The sequence below is a fragment of the Beta vulgaris genome, chromosome 1 (assembly GCF_026745355.1).
Source record: "Beta vulgaris subsp. vulgaris cultivar EL10 chromosome 1, EL10.2, whole genome shotgun sequence".
In the NCBI taxonomy this organism is placed as follows: Eukaryota; Viridiplantae; Streptophyta; class Magnoliopsida; order Caryophyllales; family Amaranthaceae; genus Beta; species Beta vulgaris.
The window spans coordinates 52,292,814-52,316,109 of NC_079202.1; the positions used below are offsets into that span (position 1 = coordinate 52,292,814).

The 23,296-nt window shown below is 32.6% G+C and overlaps 2 protein-coding genes across 2 annotated transcripts; both read right to left on the minus strand.

Moving 5' to 3' along the window:
- Positions 1-11,941: 11,941 nt before the first annotated feature.
- On the minus strand, positions 11,942-16,648 carry LOC104905424 (NADH dehydrogenase [ubiquinone] 1 alpha subcomplex subunit 2). The gene is made up of 4 exons (XM_010693970.4): positions 16,484-16,648; positions 16,230-16,328; positions 15,986-16,092; positions 11,942-12,367 (listed from the first exon to the last, which is right to left on the minus strand). The coding sequence occupies exons 2-4, from the start codon at positions 16,313-16,315 to the stop codon at positions 12,264-12,266; spliced, it is 297 nt and encodes a 98-aa protein (XP_010692272.1). The 5' UTR covers positions 16,316-16,328; positions 16,484-16,648; the 3' UTR covers positions 11,942-12,263.
- Positions 16,649-20,899: 4,251 nt separating this feature from the next.
- On the minus strand, positions 20,900-21,974 carry LOC104905423 (probable calcium-binding protein CML23). Its single transcript, XM_010693969.4, has one exon. The coding sequence runs from the start codon at positions 21,664-21,666 to the stop codon at positions 21,004-21,006; it is 663 nt and encodes a 220-aa protein (XP_010692271.1). The 5' UTR covers positions 21,667-21,974; the 3' UTR covers positions 20,900-21,003.
- Positions 21,975-23,296: the final 1,322 nt, after the last annotated feature.

Below are 23,296 nucleotides of genomic sequence, written 5' to 3' on the forward strand. Positions count from 1 at the left end.
AAACTGTAATTTGAGTTTAACTTTTTTTTTTAAAAAAAAATCTAACACAACACATATTCGTAAGATTATTTACTGTAATATGAATTTAAATTTACTCGAACATAGTACATATTTTTAAGATTTATTGAACATAGAACATTACACGTACTTTTATTTTCAATAACAAATTGAGTACCTGATTAACAGTAAAGTATCCGCAAATTTGAGAATGTCATATTTGAAAATGTCGTGAAGCTCCAATCTATAAAGAGAACTAATTTTTTTTTTTAATTTGAAGTTTGTGTTTGTAATCGAGTTTGTGTTATAGAAAAATATATTTAAATTTGAATTTAAGTTGTCTCTTTAATGAGAATGTCATGTATTTTTTTTTGTTATTGTATGTAGTATTATGTGATAAATCTTGAATTTTTTTTATTGGCAAGTTTATGTGATTGAGTTGATTGGATTTAATAGAGCTTTGATTGAATTTTTTTTCCGCAAGTTTATGCATGAAATTGGTTTTGATTAATTGTTAGAGGTTGTATTTGGAAATTTGAAATGTAATATTTATGTTGTGGAGGGGCAATTAAGTGAAATACTAAGGGGACAAACACCATTGTTACCCCTTTGGCTTATATAATAATAGAGATTTTCATTCATTTCAATATGTCACTAAATTTTACGTGGCATGTTTTCTCTTTAAACTTATCTCATTTACCGTTAGCCTTATATACCATCTACTTTTAGTTCATATACGAGATACGGTCTAATACGCCTAATATTTGGAAGAGAACGAATCACATTTTCTGAATATGATGACTCGTTTAATCTATTTAGTAACCAATTGATCAATCTATTCAGTGACTAGCTAGTTTACTCCATTCAATTTTCATGTTCTTTAATTTGTTTAGTAACTATCCATTTAGTGACTAATCTAATCCATTCAATAAATTAGTTGTCGGTTTAGCTTTGAAAAATGTATGTTGTACATCAAAGGGAAACAAAGGGGGAGAACAGACAACTAAATTATTACAAGATGTCTAGGGATAATGTTGCATTAGAGTGTGATGTAATATATAGGCTTGTATTTATCTAATTTTATGTTAAATGACAGCATATTCTAATAATTAGTGTTTCATCTATAAAAGTATATGCTCTTTCTAGATCTTTCTAGGAGAGTTATCAAACCTAAAACTTCACCAAGCAAGTATTTTGAGGTAAAAGACTACCCTAATTTGTGTCTTTATCAACTTCCCTTTCATTGATCAAGAATTCTCAACTTTATTCTAATTTTTTTGATAATTATCTTCATAAGAGTGAAGAATAAGAAATCAAAGCCCATACTCCACTTGCCAGATAATAAATAAAAATTATGAATTGAAAGCTACTTTATCTTGTGCAAAGATACATATATATTGGACCACCTTAAGCATAAAAACACAAAAATAAGTTGACATGTGATGAGCACCTAATTAAGGTCCCTAGAATCTCGCATAATGTTGCATGTTCTTTACTACTTTCTTTAAATTAATTCTTGGCTGGAAAGTGAGTTTTGAGGTTGTTCCAAATTTCCCGCCCTTACCACTTATCCTCCAATTGAAAGACTTAAACTCAAAGTTGTCCTTTAATTAATTAACAAGGACCTTAATTAATTTTAATTTAATGAAAGTAAGGAATAATTTAATGTGCACTTGCGTTGAAGATTGTGAATAATTAAACAAGTAAACAACCGACCAAAGTTAAGGTGATGAGGTCTCCATGTGATAGATAACGATGGGATTAATTGGAATCATTCTAATCACACCTTCAACTACTACTTTATTCTTAAATAAACTAATTACTTCTATTTTATCAAGTTGATATTTGCTTCCGCAACTAGCTGCTATTTTGTCAACGAAAATTGTTGGAAACTTATCATAGATTCTTTTGTCGTCATCTTTATGTTTATAACAATTGCGTATAACAATTTAGGTCCATGTTAGAGTGAATTTTTGGCTTCAAAACTGTTTTTAACACTAGTGGAAAAATGAAGAAGGGTTGCGCTGAAAAAGGCCTGTAGGGCTGCGCTTTTTGATAACAGCCCTTTCAATAGCAGCCCTTCACATTTTTAGTAGGGCTGCGCTATGCTTTTTGACAGCAGCCCTTTCAATAGCAGCCCTTCACATTTTTAGTAGGGCTGCGCTAGAAAAGCACAACCCTTCACTGTGAAGGGTCGCGCTTTTTAGGTAAAAGCGCAACCCTTCATAGCTAGAAGGGCTGCGCTTTTACCTAAAAAGCGCATCCCTCCCTACCAAAAAAAAAAATAATTTTTTTTTTTGACATTTTTTACTCATAATCTCACATTTTCTGAAATTATACAGATGAGAAGAGAAACGAAACGAAAATAAACCCAAAACAAAAAAAAGAACGAAACGAAAATGAAAAAAAGGAACAAAAACTAATATACAGAAGAGAAGAAATTATAGATCTGAAAATACAAGAACATTAATCAAAACGAATATGAAAATACAAGAACATTAATCAAAACAAAGAGAAGTATGCAAGAACATTAAATCAAAACAAAAAGAAGTATACAAGAACATTAATCAAAACAAAGAGAAGTATACAAGAACATTAATCAAAACAAAGAGAAGTATACAAGAACATTATTAAAATCAAAGAACTACCTCCAAACATAACCTAATAATGTTTAAATACATAAAACAAAACCCTAATACATAATTAAGGAAAAAAAAATTCGAAAATACTTAAAATGCCTATTTGGAGGCTTAAACGAACTCGGATGGCTTAAAAAGCCTAAACGTCACGGCATGATTCGTGCAAATCATTTCAGGCTTTTTGTCGCGTTTGTCACATTTTCTGGGAGTTTTTGAGAGAGAAGAGAGGATGAGAGAGAAGGAGGAAAGGGAGGAGGGTCGTGAGAGAGGAGAAAGAAGGAGGAAAATGGATGAGGGACGTGAGAGAGGAGAGAGAATGAGGGATAATATATCTGAAGCCCGCTCAATATTTCAAAGCCTGCGATTTTTTTATTTCAATTTTTTTTAAGAAGGGCTGCGTTTTTCTTCAAAAGCGCAGCCCTTCACTAGTAGGGTTGCGCTTTTGTAGGGCTGCGCAACCCTTCCTTTTTTCCCCCTAGTGTAAGGATTCAAATGCCCGTTAAATTTGGCTCTTCAAACATGTGAATTAGGGCATGTTTTCCTCATCTTATTTTCAGTTCAGTTTAGTTCAGCTCTGGACAATACTTTGACTCTCACATATCAATATATCACTATTCATTTCAGTTCAGTTCAGCATGCCGAAGAGAACATGCACTAACAAGGGAAAAAACTATTATCTTGCCCCTCTACAGCTTTACTCATGGATTAGTCCACACATTATTTGTAAACCATGTAAACTTTGCTGAGTATTTATTCTTTTTATTTTTCTTATTAATTTCGTCATAACATGTAGCTTATCTATGGAGTATTGAGTACAAACTTACCATATGAAATTGTATTCAAATATAATCCCATTTTTCATCTTAAGGTTTAGGAATCAAACTTCATGAGATTTATTTGAGAAATTCCCTATCCTATCAAGTGAGACCCTTCATATAATTGGTAGATGACACTTTCTATATACAATGACCATATAAATTTTAATTACTATATATATTTGTTTTTTATTTATCCAAAATTACTATATACAATTGTAGTTCACCTTTAAGCTTTACATCCATGGCTACATTACCAATATAGCATTTCTTTGGAACCCTTAGAGCATTGCCAATGGTTGAACCCCAAGAGGTTTATGAGGAGAGAGAGTCTGAAAATATTAATAAAAAAAGAGGAAAGGAAGAAAAGAGAGGAAAGAGAACCATAAACAGTTCTTCCTCATAGACCGTTTATGGAGGTTTTGCAAAAAAACAAAAGTTGACAATTTGGGGAGGAGATAACATGTGGCATGATGCCATTGGGTATTGGGAGGATATATAAGGAGAGAGAAAATAAGAGAGATAATTGATGATCCTAAAAATAAGTCTAACCATTGGGATTTAAAAAAGTGAAAGTATTGGGTCAGACCGTCTGACCTAACATTTTCCGTCGGACGAAGCCGCGAGAACGGCACCGCTTCTCCTTCTTCATCTTCTTCCTCCGTCGCCGCCGGTGAAAAACCAAAACTGAGCACAACCATTCATCATCATCCATTTTCATTCATCTTCCATCACACTCAAAATTCTTACACATACATACATACAATTTTTCCAGAAAATATAAACTTCATTTAGGAGAGGAAAAAACAACAATGGATACAGCAGGTGGTAAAGGAAAGAAAGGTGCAGCAAGAAGAAAAAAGGGTGGAGGTCCTAGAAATTTGATTGAAGTTGATGAAATTTTGCCGCATTACTTGAAAAGGACCCGACTAAGGAGAAGAATGTTGATATCAGACAATTCGAATTTGGTTTACTTTCAATTCGAAGGATGGTGAGAATGTGGTGAGTGGTGATTCCTTGCTTATAGCAATGCCATGGTTGTTTTTATCAATTCGAAGGATGGTTGTTTTCAGGTTAGTTTTCTTTTCAGTTGGACTTTCTTTTCTTTCAGTTGGACTTTCTTTTCTTTCAGTTAGACTTTCTTTTCTTTCAGTTAGACTTTCTTTTCTTTCAGTTGGACCAACTGAAAGAAATAATGGGCCAACTGAAAGAAATAATGGACTAACTGAAACAAAATGAAGACTACCTGAAGAAAAATATAGACTACCTGAAAAAGAATAAAGACCAACTGAAACCCAAGTAAATCTTACTGAAGCACAAAAACCCACTGAAAAACAAAGAAGACTAACTGAAAACAAAATGAAGACTACCTGAAAAAAAATTGGAACCACCTGAAAAAAAATGAAGACTACCTGAAAAAAAATTGGAACCACCTGAAAGTCGTCCGACCAAGATTATGGTCGGACGAGTCCGACACAATACGTTCTCTTTAAAAAATATGGTCTTTTAAGTAAGTTGGGCATACGTGATATGAAGGAGAGAGAAAGTAATTAAATAATTGATGACCCCCAAAAAGAGTCCAACCATTGACAAGTATATCATTAAGGCTATTATAGTACATCCTTTGCTTTTCAGTACTTGCTTGCATTGCAATCATTTGACTTTCGTACTTGCTAATGCTCATGTTCTACCGTTAATATCCTTAATTATTTGATATTTGAAAAAAAAAAACATTTTACCTAATAATATTTTTGTTTTATACATAATAAAGAATTATAGTAAAAGTTATTGGATAAATTATGCAAAAGTTAGAGAGGAAATTACAAACAATGCATCTACAAAAAAACAATTATATATATATATATATATATATATATAATATATATATAATATATATATATTATATTATATATATATATATATATATATATATATATATATATATATATATATATATTATATACTTCCTCTTTTTTTTATGCAATATTTGATTTTGATGAGAATTTGAGGGAGAAAATATTACATCTAAAAAAATAGAGAAGTATATATGACAATAAAATATGAGAAGCAATGTGATTTGTTATCTAACAAATTAAGAAGAATGTGCTATAAAAATTAATGAAGAATGTAAGATGGCGTTGGAAGGATCGGAGACAGAATGCAAGGTAGAATACTGTCTAATTAGTTATGTATCAAAGAAATTAACATTATTATTAATATTTCTATTATATAAGAGAAGAGGGGAGGATTTGACATCCGTCTAAATTACAAATATACCATCAACTAAAAACAATTAAACTCATCTTTGCAAAAAAAAAAAAAAAAATTAAAAAAAGGTCAAATCATAAGGCAATTCTATCAAATACCAAGGCAGATTCTCTTTAATGCTTGCATATAAGATTACTATTTCCTCACTAAAGAATATTATATCTCATAAAAAATATTCGTTTGTTGCATTTAAAACAAAACGGATGAAATATATTATTTAAGTGAGTAGGGAAGAAATATAGTCTCCCACATGTCGCCCCCTCTTTGTCAAAGGATTAGATGATGTCATGTCACCTCACAATTTTTTTTCTTAAGTTAATAAGATGAAAGGATCCAGATTTTCAGGTCAAACTTACCCCAACTCCAATAAGCCTTTAGTGAAATTTGATCCCATGACCTTAAAGTCATGAGGCCAAATCATTACCACTAGGCTAAACCTTGCTTGATATGTCACCTCACAAATGAAGTTAATGTTTATAAGAGTTTTTTACCTTTTAAAATAATATTTTTTGATACTCATAAATAAAGCAAACGTTTACAAGATTTTTAAAACGAGGGATAGGTGGTATCTCATTGGAGTACCATCTCGAATTCCAAGATATTGTCCGGGATTAGAATATTCATTCGAACAATATGTTGGTGAATGTACTTTTGGGTTGTTTAGCAATTAGCCTTATACCCAGTCTATGAGTTGGTGTACCCTGTAGGCTAGTAGTCTATCAGAGGTTGGTTTTCCGACCAATTATCTTTTCTAGTAAAAAAAACAAGATTTTTAGAACGGTTGTCCTCTAACTTTGTAAGTTATTATATGACCACCAAATTATGACTTGTACTTATAACAAAATATTAAACTTAAACAATTTAAAATATCATATTTGTCTAATTAAATTATCTGGAGCATTGCTCAAGCCCAACATTACTTATAAAAGCTAGTGTCATATTAGATATATGTTTTAATTTTTGGAACAATTGAAGAGTTTAATTGGGGGATAAGGGATATACTAAATTTTTATCAGGAAAATGTTGTGCAATCCGATACTACTAGTATGTATAAATAGCTGACACAATTACTGCTTGCACTTGGGGATCTTATCTTACTCCCTGAATTTTCATACTATAGGTTGCCAATTGCTCAAGTATATATGATCAATTGTGGTGTTTTAGGATCTGTTATGTTCAACTTATTTAAACTTAGTTCAGAAAAAATAAGATAAGATAAATTCAGATAAGATGAGATAAGATAAAATAAGGGTATGTTATCTTCGACATAAAACAATTAAACTGAACTGAAATGAACTGATTGCAACTAAACTGAATTGAAATGAATTGATTGCAACTAAACTGAATTGGTTGCAACTACTGAATTGAACTGAATTGAAATAAATTAAATTATAATACAAATGATAATTGAAGTTGAACTGAACGGATTGCAACTGAAATGAACTGAACTGAATTGAATTGAACTGGAAATAAATTGGGGGAGAACAGACCTAAGTTGAATCAAATGTATCCTTAGTTGTTGCATTGTAATTAAAACTGACTAGTAAATGTATTGGGGTAATTCAAACCAACAAATGTAATGGTAAATGCATCTCAAATGACTTATAATATCGAAACAAAAGTATTAGCTAAGTGATCAAATAATATGGAACTAGATGCAATACTGTTATGAAAAACACTAACAATTTGTTCGTAAAATAACGTAGGAGGAATCGGAATGAGAGAGGAAAGATGGAGCTCCATTTTCCTTTCAAATTTCTCCAATTTGGGGGAGATTATGTTTATTGAAGAAGGGAAAATAGATCCTTCCTTCCCCAATCCCTTTTCCATACAAGGAAAATAGATCCTTCCTTGCCCTCCCTTTCCCTTCCTTCTAGAGATGACCAACAATGTGCGTCAATCCAGCCCAACCAGCCTCGTGTGTCGTCTGAGTCGAATTCATAAAAAGCTTGATCCAGACCGACTTGACAAGTGAAATTTGTGTGGGGTTGTGGGTCGAATTTTTTGAATCCAACCCTTGAAAGCCTGCTACTAAAGCCGTCCAACCCGGACCACGAATCAGTCCAGCCCGACTTATGAATTAGACCAGCCCAACCCAAGTAATTATTCAACCAAATTGTCTATATATTAATCAAATTATATATATCTTAATCAAATTACATAAATTATAATTCAATCAAATTTAAATTATGAAATTATTCATTAATATTATTATTTATATATATTTTAATTAATTTTGTAGGTTTTATGTAACAATAATAATGAATAATTTCAATGACTAAATAATTTTGAAAAAAAAGCAAATCTTTTGCCGGCCCGCCAATTCGATCTAGCCCGTTAAGCCCACAAATCACCAGATTCGCTTCTCGAACCGTGAAAATCGATACGAGATCGGTGTGGGTCAAGATTTTTCAACCCGCAGACCAGCCCGTCCAACCCTAATTCACGGTCCAATCTTGAGCCGTGAAATCTCAGCCCGTCCCGCTAGGATCCACGTTCTGGCCCGCACGAGTGGCCTATCACAATTTCCTTTCCTTTCTCTTAATTTCCTCCCATCCAAAATAAGTATTAATTACCTTACGAGATAGACAATTCAATATTTTATGTTTGTGATCATTTGAACAGTACTAGTTGTTAACTTCCCATTATTAATTAGTTAGCTAGCTGTTCATACTTCATACTATATCAGTCCACAGTTTAGTTACATTAAGATTAGACAACTTATCTAATATAGAGTTCCTACTTATATGGAAGTGTTGAAGCCTTTGGAACCTTCCATTAATATAAGATGTATCCTATATGCATACATGCATTTTCCAAGCAATTAATTATGCAGTTAGGCATAATATATATAGGCAGACCTAGCGACAACTTTATATAACTTATTAAGAGTACGTTATATTTGTCCAATATTTTACCAAAAAAACAATTATTTTCCTCTGAAAAGTACTACAATTAGATGAACAAGTGATGTCTCTAAGCCATCAATATTCTAACAATGGATAAAGGTTAATCATTACCTTTGACAATTGATCAAAGTGTTAATTAATTGAATTGTATATCTTAGAAAGAGAGCCAATATTAATCAAATTCTTTATACATCTTATCAAAATTACAAAATAAAGGAGCTTGATCTAGTCTTAAGCAACTGACAATTTTTTAACGAATTGGTTATGAAATTCTTTTTTATGGAATAAATAATGCAGTTTACTCTTTAAAAAAAAGATAGAATAAGAATAGAAGTTAGCTCAAGTGGGTAGAGCGCTCCGCCTTAGCCCTTGAGATATGGAGTTCGATCCTTACTCCAGTGTTACACTGGGGTATTTCCTTAGCATGTTATGCATGCCTTACCAGCCAATGTGTTGGTGTTTCCTACAGACTAGTAGCTTTGTAGGAGTTAGCCCTTGAGCTAATTACTCAATTTCCTAATAAAAAAAAGTAAAAATAAAGAAAGATAGGATGTATGAATATAGATATCTAGAATATTTATTTAGACAATTAATTCCCTTAAATAGTAACCAGCAATCAGACAAGTACCCTTTTGTCGAAAATGATCAATTCAATTTATAAAACTAAGTAGAGAATCAACATTAGAATTTAAAATATCACCAACTAGATGTGTTACTACTGGATATATAAAATGTGTTACACATAGATCTAATTCCCATCTTGGGAATTGTATATTAACAATTTTGTGAACATAAAGTGTAGCTGAAGGAGATGATCAATAATTTATTATGCTTGTAATTAAGCTATAATAAGGGTGTGACAATGTGTTGGACAAAACCTTTATTCATTATTTGTAGTCACGGCCACACGAGGAACTTTTTTACTAGTGGGTATATTTTTTTTAAGACTTAGCAATTAGTCAAGATAATAAAAATAATTATATAAGTATTAGGTTACAGGTATTGAATTAGGTTTTGGTGTGAATAGTTGGAGCTTAGCTTTTGTATGAGTTTTGTTTTTCTTTGTATGTGTTGTATGAAAAGTTAACTTACACGAAATTTCATAAAAGCTAATTCGAGCTTTGTTCTAATTTACCATATTATTATTTTTTTATTAGGAAAGATAATTGGTTTGATAACCAACCTTTGATAGACTACTAACGTGCATGACACACCAGTTTTGAGGTTGAATACAAGGCTAAATAGCCTGAAAGATGACGAGCCTGAAAGCTCATTGTCACCTTAAGATTAATCTCCCCGCAAAATTCAAACCTAAAATTCAAGGTGTACTGTACTGAACTGCTGAGCTATCACTTCTATCTCAATCCACCACATTATTGAACTACACTTTCATATATTTGCATATTTTAAGTATGTCAAAACTCTAATAATCTATATCTAATATTTAAAAAGATAATATTCCAATTTCTTTATAAAAAAATCCCAATCCAAAAAATATTAATGTCATATTCTTATAAGGTTCTAACTTTTTGGCTTCTGCCCAAATAAGGGTAAATCGTTTCCACTAAATAGCTATGAGTACCTTAGACTATTTTATCAAATACCACTTTTCATCTTTACTAGAATTTTGAGTTAGTCAAATTTCTATAAGCTACTTAAAAAATTGTTGACTAACGTACCCTAAATAAAAACATGACAACATTGATATAGCTATTGAAGACATATTGAAGTAGTCATAACCATGAGAAATTGTTAAAAGTATTCAATTTTCTTCGTTTTCATATGTCTACAATGACTACAAGAGTCCTTTCCTAGTTGCCTTTTTTTTTCCCCATGACATCAGGATTTATACATATACATGGCTGTTACATGCAACCCTAGTTACTAAATTCAGCATCTCAAATATATATCTTACCTCTCAATAACTTACTCCTATTCCTTATTTTGTACTCTCTCCGTTTCCTAACGATCTTCCCTCTTTTACTTTATTTCTTATTTGGAATATTTTTCTCGTTTTACCCTCTCATATCCTTATCATATGGTCCACCATTATATTATTAATTCAATTTTACTCCCTTTCTCTTTCCTACTTTAACCTTTTTTATTTGTTTATTTATCTTAACCCCTTTCTCTCTCTTAATTTACTCACCCCACACCCCATACAATTGGATCCTCCTTGGTATCTGTAGCCTGTAGGAACAGTAACAAAAAAAATCTTTAGGAAACGGAGGGAGTATTGTTCAACTTTGCAATCTATTTTCATCTAAGCTAGAGTCACTTCCTGTAAAATGTCCAAAAACAAAATAGATAAATAATAAAGTACAAGAGAGTGTTTAATTGGAAAGAAAACATTTTTCTAAAAGAAGTTATAATTTTTGTTTGGTTTATAAAAGGTGGAAATTGACTTTCTTTGTTGTAGAATATTCTCTAAAAGATGGAAAATGTTTACTTATTTAAAGGCAAGAATGTTAGTTTATTTATCCAAGTTCCTTGCCATCCTTAAAAAAAAAAAAAAAAATCAAATGTTTCTCCTTGAAAAAATGTTTCTAATAAAATTAATGACTTTTCAACGAATTTTTCGACCAACAATACATGATCTTACTTAGTAAAATTTATAAGTAAAAGAGTGAAGTAAGGGTGGTTAACTCTTTATGTGTTACTTGAGTTGGGCCTATGCTTAACTGTCAAGCCTACTCTTGGTCTTGGGCCATGAAATTGGGTTTTCAGCCCACATCCCAACTTGTACCAGTGATTGTGGGAAGCTTGAGTTGGGCCTATGCTTTACTGACAAGGATCTATGGAAATTAACTTATGGATTCTTTCTGCCCTCTTAACTTTCTCATTTACTACCAACTACCAAATATTAGTATATCGTTAATGATTTTAGCTAATTAAGGACCCTACATATTCCCTAATTATTGCTTTGTTAACTTTGTCCTTCTTTTGGTTAAAATTGGTTTTAGAAGTACTACCTCCGTTCTTTTTCTACTGCAATAATAGAATTTTCACGCTTGTCAATGCACAACTTTAACTATTACTAATATCTTTAATTAATTTCTAGTAAAATATATATAGATTTAATATTTTGAAAGTATAAATCGAAACAAATCTAACAAAATCCCACATGGCTATATTTTTCCTTGCGTAAAAATAAAAAGAGATAGTAAAAGGATGGTGAATGAATAGTGTAAAAATCTCATTGTTGCAATATAAAAGAACGGAAAAAGCATATCGTAACATTTCAAAATTTTCATACTCACGACCGGTGTGGGCAGTAAGAGTTGAGACTAAGGAATTTTGCGGGCAAAACTCCTGAAAGTGATTTTGGAAGTTATTATAAATTTAACAAGTCCAAGACACAGTCTAGTACTTGAAATCTTGAATAGTTAGCAGTGAATTTCCAGGATGATTATTACAGTAAGGAAAAACTCAACTCTAAAACAATCGAAGGGGCAAAAGTTGAAGAGTGGCCGTCGTCGCCTGATGCCCTCTTGCTATCTATCATAGAGGATGAATGCTAGTTCATTCAAATGATACAGAGAAAGAAAATGGAGAGACAGAGTGCATTTCACTTTCTCTAGGTATGGCCAAAGCAAAAGAAGCAAACTGATGTCCAACTGTTCGAAGGAGAAGGCTCAAGCTTTGACACCTCCCCCGGCTTTCACAAGATCCTCAAGCGCCTTCGATATCTGTGCCTCATTCATGCCATCCAGGCGAACACCTTTTTCAACACCAAAGTCTATAGAAAACATTGAAAGTATGTCAAATTAACATCAGAAGTAGCCAAACAAAATGTGAAAACACAAAATTGCTGGACCAAGAATGTCACATATGAGAAAAAGCTGCATTTAAGACGAGTTATCCATCCTCCAAATCCAGTTCCAGACATCAGATTCAGCAGCCACTAAACTTCTTGCTAATTGCTAAATGACATTATAACGACCTTTCATTTGCAGCAATTTCCTTCTTGGGACACACGTTCTAGCTTTCCTTTCTACTTTTCCTCTAATATTGGGCCCATCCACTTTTATCTCTCTACTTTTTCGCTCATTACAAAGAGTGCAAAAAGGCAATGTTGCAAAAAAGTACTACGAGTAGAAGAACATAGACAGCAAGCTGCTTAATTCTTCATTATATGAAAGTGTCATGTCAAATTTAATCCAAGTGCTTTTAACTCATATGATAAGCTAAATGCAGGTACTATATGTTAAGGTCTGTCTTATACTCCCTCCATTCCAAAACACTTGCTACATATTCCTTTCTTATATTTCCCGAATTAGCTGTTACTGTGTTACATACCTATTTTGGCAAGTGTTTTCTCTCTACTTCTTTGAAATTGGACCCTACACCCACCCACACTTTTTTTCACTCTACTGTTTTACTTCCCTAGATTTGTGCCAAAAGCTAATGAGCATTTTTTTGGGACAGAGGGAGTAGCTTGACAGAAGTCTATGACTGTTAACTAGCAAATAGATAATTCCTTCCCTACATATCCAGATAAACCCTAAAACTGATCATACTCCCTCAATAAGAAACGTCCAACAACTTTCTAGAATACTTGAAAAATCCAAAATAAAAGGTGATAAGGAGAGAAACTAAGGGTCTATGTCAAAGTTTAGATAGCGTTAAAAGAAAATATGGAGAAAGAAAGACAGCATATTCCCAATATCAGTCGATTCATAGCTATAAGTATAAAATATTAGTCTGAACATGTGCATTGCAATTTGAGAGGGAATGAATATAGTTTCTTTACTTACTATCCCAAGTAACAAAGATACTCTACATATAGCCACTTCTACTTTACTCATGAAATTCCACTTGATGACCTCAAGTTATCCCTCTTGTTATTCCAATCATGTGCTATCCTAGAGGCTCCAGCCAGGCATCTATAGGCATCTCCAATGGTCTGGCAAGATCACTGACTTTGCCTCTTCAACATCTTCACTCTTCCGATACACTAGCTACAAGTTTCTTCAGGTGAGCTACAATACATGTTAGCTTTCATGGGCCCTATGTATCAGTTGATGCTTCGATTTTATAGAAAGGCAGCCAAGTAGCTAGTTATGGCTAGTAGCTGAGTGAAGCTACAACCTTCAAGGCCCGTTTGATAGTCATTAATAAATAGTGGTAATGAGAACGAAGTTTAAGTGTAATATTACAAGGGAAGCACCCTTAAAATATCCATGGGGAGGCAATTTTAGCCCCCTTTGTGTTTTTTTCTCCATAGAGAAGCAATCTCACCCCTAAGCTTGTGTTTTTTTCTCCAAGGGGAAGCAATTTTCATTACCAGTCATCACACAACCTATAAGGTGGTATTGGATGGGAATGAAAATTTAAGAAGAAAAAGAGACACTTTAGGATAAATCAACATTACAATGGGAATGAATAATGATTTTCTTCACAAATTTACATACAAATTCATTCCCATTACCACCATTTATAACTAACTATCAAAAGGACCGTCAATGCTTGAAGAATTTCAAACTACAACAAAAGGCCACTATATGAGTTGCCTAGGGTCAAGTGAAGATATATAAATTTCTGAAATGTTACAAACTACAAAAGGAAAAAATGAGAGTGAAATGATAGCGATATACACATGTTTATGTAGCTTTCTACTAGTGTTTATATTTCATTTACACGTGTCCACATGCACTTTTATGGATCTGCTAGTGTCTTAAGGTTTGGCTAGGACTACATAGAAAAAATACACGACCAGTTGTGACCATGGCTATGGGCAACTTGGGAAGCCCATGGAGTCCACAATCATATTCCCCCAAATCTGTTGGACAATGACATCCCTTAAAGTAGATTGGGACCATGACTAGACATATTCCAAAAGTTGAGTTGCAAAATAAATAGGAGGAGTATCAGACTGCTTAGCAGAGACACACAAATTTTCTTAGTGGGATTGGCTCCTCAAGGCAACATCCCCACTATGCATGCTTAAAACAGAGACAATCCTAATTTATCTATATGTATGACTAAACCAGAAGACGCTGACCACATTACTTCCACTTGGTGCTTTCCCCTTTATTGCTTTCTCAATGAAAGATTTATACAATATGCTACACTACCTGACAATAAAAATCTGATGTAATCTTTTCTTCACCAGAAAAAATCTTATGTGATCTTATCAATACTAGGAAATATAATGAAGGCGGTTTGGGTAAATTACATCAGTATTGGTGAAAGAGACTAGATGTAGCGTTAATGCTCAATCAACCAATGGAGACGATCATTATAATCTTAGAGGGCTATGCTAAGTCAGAGCAAAACAGAGTACACGTTGTGCAACTTCAGTAATGAGAGAGAGTCAATCGAGTTTTAGAGGAATTGAGATATTGATCAAGATGTAACTGAGAGGATACAATGAAGATAGTTCAATTGGAGAGGAGCAAATAGGACTTTGTGAGACTATAGCGTACATAAGAGGTTTTGGCCTGATAGGAATTGCAAAATTGTGGAAATCAGAACTTTGCAGGTGGAGCAGGCGCTCTGCGCCTCTGCCTAATCTGGGGGAACTCAATAGTTTCTGCCTGATCTGCTGAACTTGCCGGACCAAGTAAGAAATCTGCCTGTCTGGGCATATGGGCTCCTACTCCTGCTCTTTCTTTGCTTCTCGCTTCTGCTTGCTCGACTGCATAGTTGCTCTTTTGAACTACCATCTCCACCATATCCCAACAAAAAACACCAAAGATACAATCTTGACTCATGGAGCCAGACCAGCCAATTGAGATTAAGATTAAGGCTATGGCATTGTTGTTGTTGTTGTTGTTGTTTGGGTTAACTGTTAAGAGACTCTACTTATCTTATTTATTAGCAAAAGTCACATTTTATTAGTTTAGGAACTGTTCCTATTACTTGATATTGCATCACACGAGCAATTACCTAGTTCTAGCCTAAGTGAAGTGCTTTGGCCAACATCAAATTGGAACCTGTGAAGTGGGAACCATTTGGCTATGACCAATGGCACGCACAAATACAACTACATAAGGATCATGGTGAGGAGCCATCTTAGTTCAACTACGGAGAATGAAATCCATATCTCACATCAACGAATGTCAAAGCAAAGTCTGTTGGACAAAAAACAGAGACAACCCAATCAAAAGGCTAGTTTTTTCACATAGTAGTAGAGCATAAAAAAGCACAACGATAAGAAAGAAACTCCAGGAAAGGAGACAAATAGTCTTCTCCTACCCTTCTCCAGTATAACTGCACATAAACAATAACATACACAACACAGAAGAATCAAAGGGGAAAAAAGAGCTCTCACACCATCATGAAATAAACAGTAATCGCACAACGGTAGGAAATATGAAAAAGTTCAACTACACATTTCAAATGCATTCCTTACCATATCTGGCCCAAAGTTGAGGCTCCACGCCACGGGCCTCACGAATCAAGATTGGCAATTTGGGGTTCAATGTCTTCAATTCCTTGTAATTTTTCTCAACAAAAGCTCTAACACAATTCAAAGAAAAATGACTCAAAACCCTAATTCGTGGTAAAACAGCATAAACGCAGAATTCAAAAAAAAAACACACAAAATGAATCGGAAAAATAATCAACGATCACAAAATCAAAGATAAATTAAGTACCTAGCTTCAGCACTTGCAGGGGAAGTTTGGCAGAGAAGAACACGAAGCTCCTTCAAGTTCTTCGATAATTGTGCTCTCCAAGCCATGATTAATCAAACCCTAAATTTCAATCCCCAAAATAAAATAAAAATAGTATTAATAATAATGTTGATTTTGCAGTAGTGAATCTAGGTTTAATTGAACCCCCAAAATTTAATCCTTCCTTGAATTTGTGGAAGATCCAACTTAATTTTTAAAAGTAGGGCTAAATATACCTTCAGATTTTGGAATGTCGAAGTTTCAGATCTCGTAGATAAAAGTTGGCCGGAATATTTCAAGCTTGGCCGGAATGTTCTTCCGCTCACTGTTTTTATGTGTTCCTCAAATTGGAGGAAGATGAAATGAGATCGATTAACGAAATTCGTCAACTCTTTAATTGGAAAGCATAGAGGGGGGAATTAAACTCTAACGAAAATGACACTCCGTAGATGGTACACACGTTCGTATGGTGAGAAATGTGCGTAGATGTACATAATTAATAAGTTAAATGTACCTGAATAACAAGTCAAATAAATACATGTACATAGCTAATAAGCCAAATGTTCATATGTATAACTCTGTTAGTATATGTTATTTGGTATTGGTCTTCATGTTCATAACCTAGGGTGTGTTCTTTTCGACATAAAACAACTAAACTGAATTAAATTAAACTGGACTGATTGCAACTAAACTGAACTGGACTGATTGTAACTAAACTGAACTAGACTGAACTTATTGCAACTGAAATGAATTAAATTATAACTAAGAAATAATAGTTAGAGTTGAACTGAACTAATTACAACTGAACTGAACTGAAAATAAGTTAGGGAGAACAAGCCCTAGTGCAGTAGTGCTTGATGTTCATTTTGCGCATCTTCCTCACCATACGGAGGTGTCACGTGTGCACCTACTAATTTGCACGATAATGGCTTTTTCGTAATAAATCTCTGATAATATATAACTATCTATCAAATCAAGATCTCAACACTTACGACCCGTTTATATAAAAAATTACGGTGTAGTTATCAAAAGTTATTTTTTAACAAAAAATTTGTCTCCCCTCTTGGCACCAATGATCCTAATTAGTTCAGATTGAATAAAAGCAAGCTTAATACATTTTTGAGTCCAAAAATATGTTTTAAAGCTCAGTTGACATAAATCCCAATTTCAAAGCTAATTTCAATTTCCAATAATTTTTTTGAAACGAAAAGAATAACAAGAATAACAAGAATAACAAGAATAAAAGCATTCAAGATCATATAAAAATCACAAAAGGGAGAATAAGAAGATTATACAAAATATAAAAGCTCTACAATCGAGTGTGATTGCAATTTATTTCTTACATCATGACATAGAAATTAGTAAAAAAAGAATTAAAGTGGAATTGACCTTTATGTATTATACCTTTGTCATATAGGTCTAACTGTAACGATGTCGAAGAAATTAATTAGTAAAAATGAATGCATTTCGTTTCAAAAAAAAATGCTTTTATTCTTGTTAATGCTTTTTTAATTGCAATTGTATGATCATATTATATTATTTGCTAAACCATATTTGCAAAATAGTTAAATCACACCTAATAAGATAATTTGGACAACAGATCTAAGAAGTTATTAATCTTGTGATCGCAATAATTAGGTCTTATGTGTTAAAAAATTGATCTTTAACATGTTTGTCTTTTTGTGCAACTTAATCGAATTACGTCCCTTATTTGTTGCAATTAAAATATTTTATTGAATGAGTTAAGGATATTCGCTCTGAACCTAAAATCTCTTCTATTTTTGGTTTTATTAGTTTTTCCTAAAAATAATTGATGACTCTTGTTTTTGAATTGGAAATATCAAAATTATATAGGCTAAAAAATAATTTGTATATGCCTACAACAAGAAGCCAACAACGCTACATGAACATCCACAATCAATTGTCTTTATATGTCTCAAACTTACCAAAACAAAACAAAACAAAGTATGCATCCAATTTCCAAAGACAAGCCAAAAGTAGCACATCTGATTAAATTTTTATGAGTTTGCAAAAATATGTTGGACTTTTGAAAATCCATATAGCTTTTCTCAATAGCATATCCCACTCTATATTTTATCCTATCTTTTAGTAAAACACGAATAAAAGCCTTTAAAATTTTGGAAGAGTGGTAACTATTTTTGGGAAGCAATAATCCAAGGGAAAATAGTTTTCACATTTAGAGACTAGCAAGAAAACTACAAATGAGAACGAAAAATGTTATTTCTTGTAACGAAAAATCAAATTGTGTTAGGATTTGTCTCAAACTGAAATAATTTGGTAGATGAAGTGATACAATTAGTAGATTATACACCAAGGTGTAGGATGAGCATCCTACACCTTGTCCAAAACTACGTAGTTTTGATGGTTTTAGGGGAGCCAAAAGTTAGCAAGCTTTTGGTAGTATTTATGAAAGTGGGTCAGCTCTTTCTCTCTCATCACTCACTCATTCCCTCCCTTTCTCTCTCATTTATTTTTCAAGAACCATTTCAATTATCTCTCTCATTTATTTTGTTCTTCATTTATTTCTCCCTTATTTTCATTCATTTGTATTATAAATTTCCAAATGTTGATATTTGATTTTATTTTATGTTTTGCATTTTTAAAACTTTTTTGATGTACAAATGCATAGGTTTGATGTACAATAATATACGAGTGTACATTTGGGGATTTTCAGTGATCAAAGTAATGACCATCAGTGTACATTGTGATTTATCCTTATTTACGTTGGTTGCGGTACCTTTTTTATTATTATTAGCTCCACCTACAGTTGCATGTACATGCACGTACCTAGCATGTACACTTTGTTGACATTCATGTACATTAACTGGGTTAACGTTACAATCATGTTGTTATTGTGTTGACCTTTTGTTTTAATACTCGTATTGAGTTTTTTTTTGTTTTGGATGTCTATTATTGTTCATTGTGTGTTATTGACGATTTTATGGGGGATGTCATTGTACATTTTGATTTTGTTAATGAACAACCACGAAGCCAAGAATGTAAGAAACATAATAGAATAAAAGTAACCCAATTCCTAAAGCTGATGTCAAGTGAGTAATTTGCAATCTTTGTACACTGGTGTGTTGATGTTTGTTCGCTAATGAAATTCAATATGTACAATTACAGTCCTATACCTCATAGTGCTCCAGGTGCCACAAAAAAAACTCAATATGGGTATTAAAACAAAAGGTCAATACATAACAACATGATTGTAACCCAGTTAATGTACATGAATGTCAACAAAGTGTACATGCAAGGTACGTGCATGTACATGCAACTGTATGTGGAGCTAATAATAAAAAAAGGTACCGCAACCAACGTAAATAAGGATAAATCACAATGTACACTGATGGTCATTACTTTGATCACTGAAAATAAGGATACATTATTGTTTGATTGAATGTTCACTGGATATGACTCAATGTACAATTATTCTAGCAAGATTGTTCAATTATTAAGCCTGAATGTACAATGTTGTTATGACTGAATGTTCAAGTTATTTTATAGAGCTGACTTTGTTCTGTGTACATTAAAGTTGCGTTAATGATCATTGTGTATGACTAAATATACATTAGCTTCACTAACATGCATGCATAACATATTCTATAGACACAAACAAAACAAAAAAAAACTCAATATGGGTACTAGATTAAAAGCTCAACACATAACAACATGATTGTAACCCACTTAATGTACATGAATGTCAACAAAGTGTACATGCAATGTACGTGCATGTACATGCAACTGTAGGTGGAGCTAATAATAAAAAAAAGGTTCCGCAACCAACGTAAATAAGGATAAATCACAATGTACACTGATGGTCAATACTTTGATCACTGAAAATCCTCAAATGTACACTCGTATATTATTGTACATCAAACCATATGCATTTGTACATTAAAAAAAGTTTAAAAAATGCAAAACAGAATATAAAATCAAATATCAACATTTGAAAATTTAAAATGGAAATGAATGAAAATAAGGGAGAAATAAATGAAGAACAAAATAAATGAGAGAGATAATTGAAATGGTTCTTGAAAAATAAATGAGAGAGAAAAAGAGGGAATGAGTGAGTGATGAGAGAGAAAAAGCTGGCCCACCTAAAAATTCTGTCAAAAGCCTGCCAAATTTTGGCCCTCCTAAAAGCATCAAAACTACGTAGTTTTGGCCAAGGTGTAGGTTCCTCATCCTACACCCTGTTGTAGGATCTAAATTGCGGAAGTGATAAGCATCTCCCAACGAACATGTCTTGTCAACTAGACAACTTTTTTCACTTTCTGAAAAATGAAATTACATAAGAACACAACTTCCTTAATAATGTTACTCTATATTCCATCAAACCTCAACTCAAACTCTTAATACATATGCTTACGTTTAAACACATTACTGAAGCACGAACTTGACTCTAACAAAACCAAGACAACCAAAATGTGACACCTTAGCATTTTCCTATCAACTTAAAAACAAGAAACATAAATTACAATCTATAAAGCTGCTAAAAACTTCTGTAATCTAGTGAGAAGCAAATAAACTTATATGCACAGTTATATTAGTTCATGGAGTAGTATATAGATACATATGTCCATGCAATAACCTCTAAAGCTCTTCCTCATCATAAAGTACAAAACCCCTACTAAAGACATACGTTTCATTTAGAACAGAACGGAGGAAATACAAAAACTAACTGATAAGAGGAATGAAGTAAGCATATGAAACATGTACACTCAGTTGGTCATCATCTATGATAACCCATCATCATAATTTTGAATTCTTCAAAATTTACAAATCCATCCCCATCTTTATCAACACATTTAATCATAAGATTACATTCCTTAAGACTGCAATTAGCAAAATCTAACCTCTTCAATACATGGTGCAATTCTTTAGCTGAAATTAAACCATTCTTATCAGAATCAAAAACAAGAAAAGCATCCCTAAGATCATCTTCAAAATCAACATGATAATACCCATCATCATCAACAACATCAACATGATCATGAACACCATCATCATCATCATCATCCATCATGACTACATCCATGTACTCATTCAAATCAATAAAGCCATCTCCATTAACATCCAAGTATCTTAACATGCCATCAGCTTCCTCTGCCACTTTAGATTTATCAAGGCCAAGACACAACAAGAAATCACTAAGTTCAAGGGGAGATATCTTACCATCACCATTTGTATCAATGAATTTGAACACTAACTCTAATTGTCCACTTAATTCCATGCTTGCAAATGATGATTTCATGCCATTAAACCCATAAAATGTTCTCTTGGGTTTGTTTTTCTTCCATATTTTCATCACTTTCTTGAGGATTTTGAGTTGATGAACTAAACTTTTGGGTGAGTTTTGTAAGGAAATTAAGCACTTTTTGATAGAACTTAACATGGTAATTAAGATATATGAGAGTTCAAAAAATAAAATAGAGAAGTTAGGAAAATCAAATATAATTAAGGAGGGTTTTAGTGAGAAAGTTGAGGTATACAGTATTTTCTTTGAAGACTATATATGGGCTATAAGTGGAATAATATTATTAATTGGGTGATAAAATGCTTAGTAAGACTTTGGATATGCATGTGAGGATTCCATGTGCTGTGCTATAATAGTCTGTGTTCTTAAATTTCAATAATTTGATAGATAGCTATGACCCACCAATAGTGTAATCTAGAAAACTTCAACCACTTAATCTAGTACTTTTGTTTTTGGGTCCTCTATTGAACACATTAACTTATCATAAAGAATGAAAAATTCTTGTTTTGAAAATTTAGACTTATATTTGATACTTTGTGTACTCTGTATCTATTACTCATGATTGCAGCAGTAGTATGATTGGGTTCAGGAAATTCTGTTTTGAAGTAAGCAAAAAAAAATCTTTTTCTTCCTAGTGGATTTTCCACTTGGAGAAATTAAAAATTGCAATTAATTTTTTTAATAGATAATTACTAGGTCATTGAGAGCCTATTAGACTTTAGCTAATTAGAATTCGAGTCTAAACAAGTTTGAATTGACATGAATTTTCCGAGCAAATGTTGTTGCATTCCTATGTACTAGATAATTCAAACACTTATCAATTTCGTTTTTTAAATGTAGGAGAAACATAAAGATAAAAAAAGGATGATCAGTATTCTTTTTATTTTAACTTGTAAGTATGAGAACTTCCGTCAAACAAATGTGAACAACCAATGGAAAGTTCGATTTATCATCATAATATGTCCTCATTAATGCTCCCTCTATTTCAATTCAAGTTAAAGTTTTCACTTAAAACTTTATGGAGAACACAGAAGCATCTATCCATGCTAGTGCACTCAAATTTTTGTAAGATTGCATCAATTAAGTACTTTGTAAACAATATACATAGATAGTTCGTTTTGAATAGCAATATAATTTTGTTTAAATCCATGCACCTCTATAACACTTAACTCTTGGAAAAATAACAAGGAACTCTAAAAGCCTTTTGACTCTTTAAACCCTCCCTCCTCTTCTCTTCCCCACAAGAAAAAAAACCTAAATCCCTTACATCTAAAGAAATAAAATATTCATATATCCATCTTTTTCTTCAAAGAATTAGTGAATTTAACCTAAAAAAATTCATGCTTAAACCCAAACAAAAAAAAAGAACTAATATATTTCACATGCACATTAGCACGAGTAGTCGAGTACCATATAGAGTTACTTTAAGGTGCATTTTAAGTTTAACATAAATGAAATATTGTGAGTACTTAAGTAAAATACTAGAAGGATTGGAAATTTATTATGGGATGTGTTTATGTCAATTTTAACTAAATAACGTCAATTGATTTGAAACAAGAATGACTAAACTAATGGCCGATGATGATTATGCAAATGAATGTGAAAACAAGTAAAAGCAAGGAAATGAAAGATACAAGAGATGATTACGTGGAAAACCCCACTGAAAGTTGTAAAAACTGCAGGTGACAATAAGTCCAATCAACTAAGTAAGCATAAAGATGATCAATTTGGTCGTCGTGGACATGGTTGGACTCGCGAGATTCGCTCC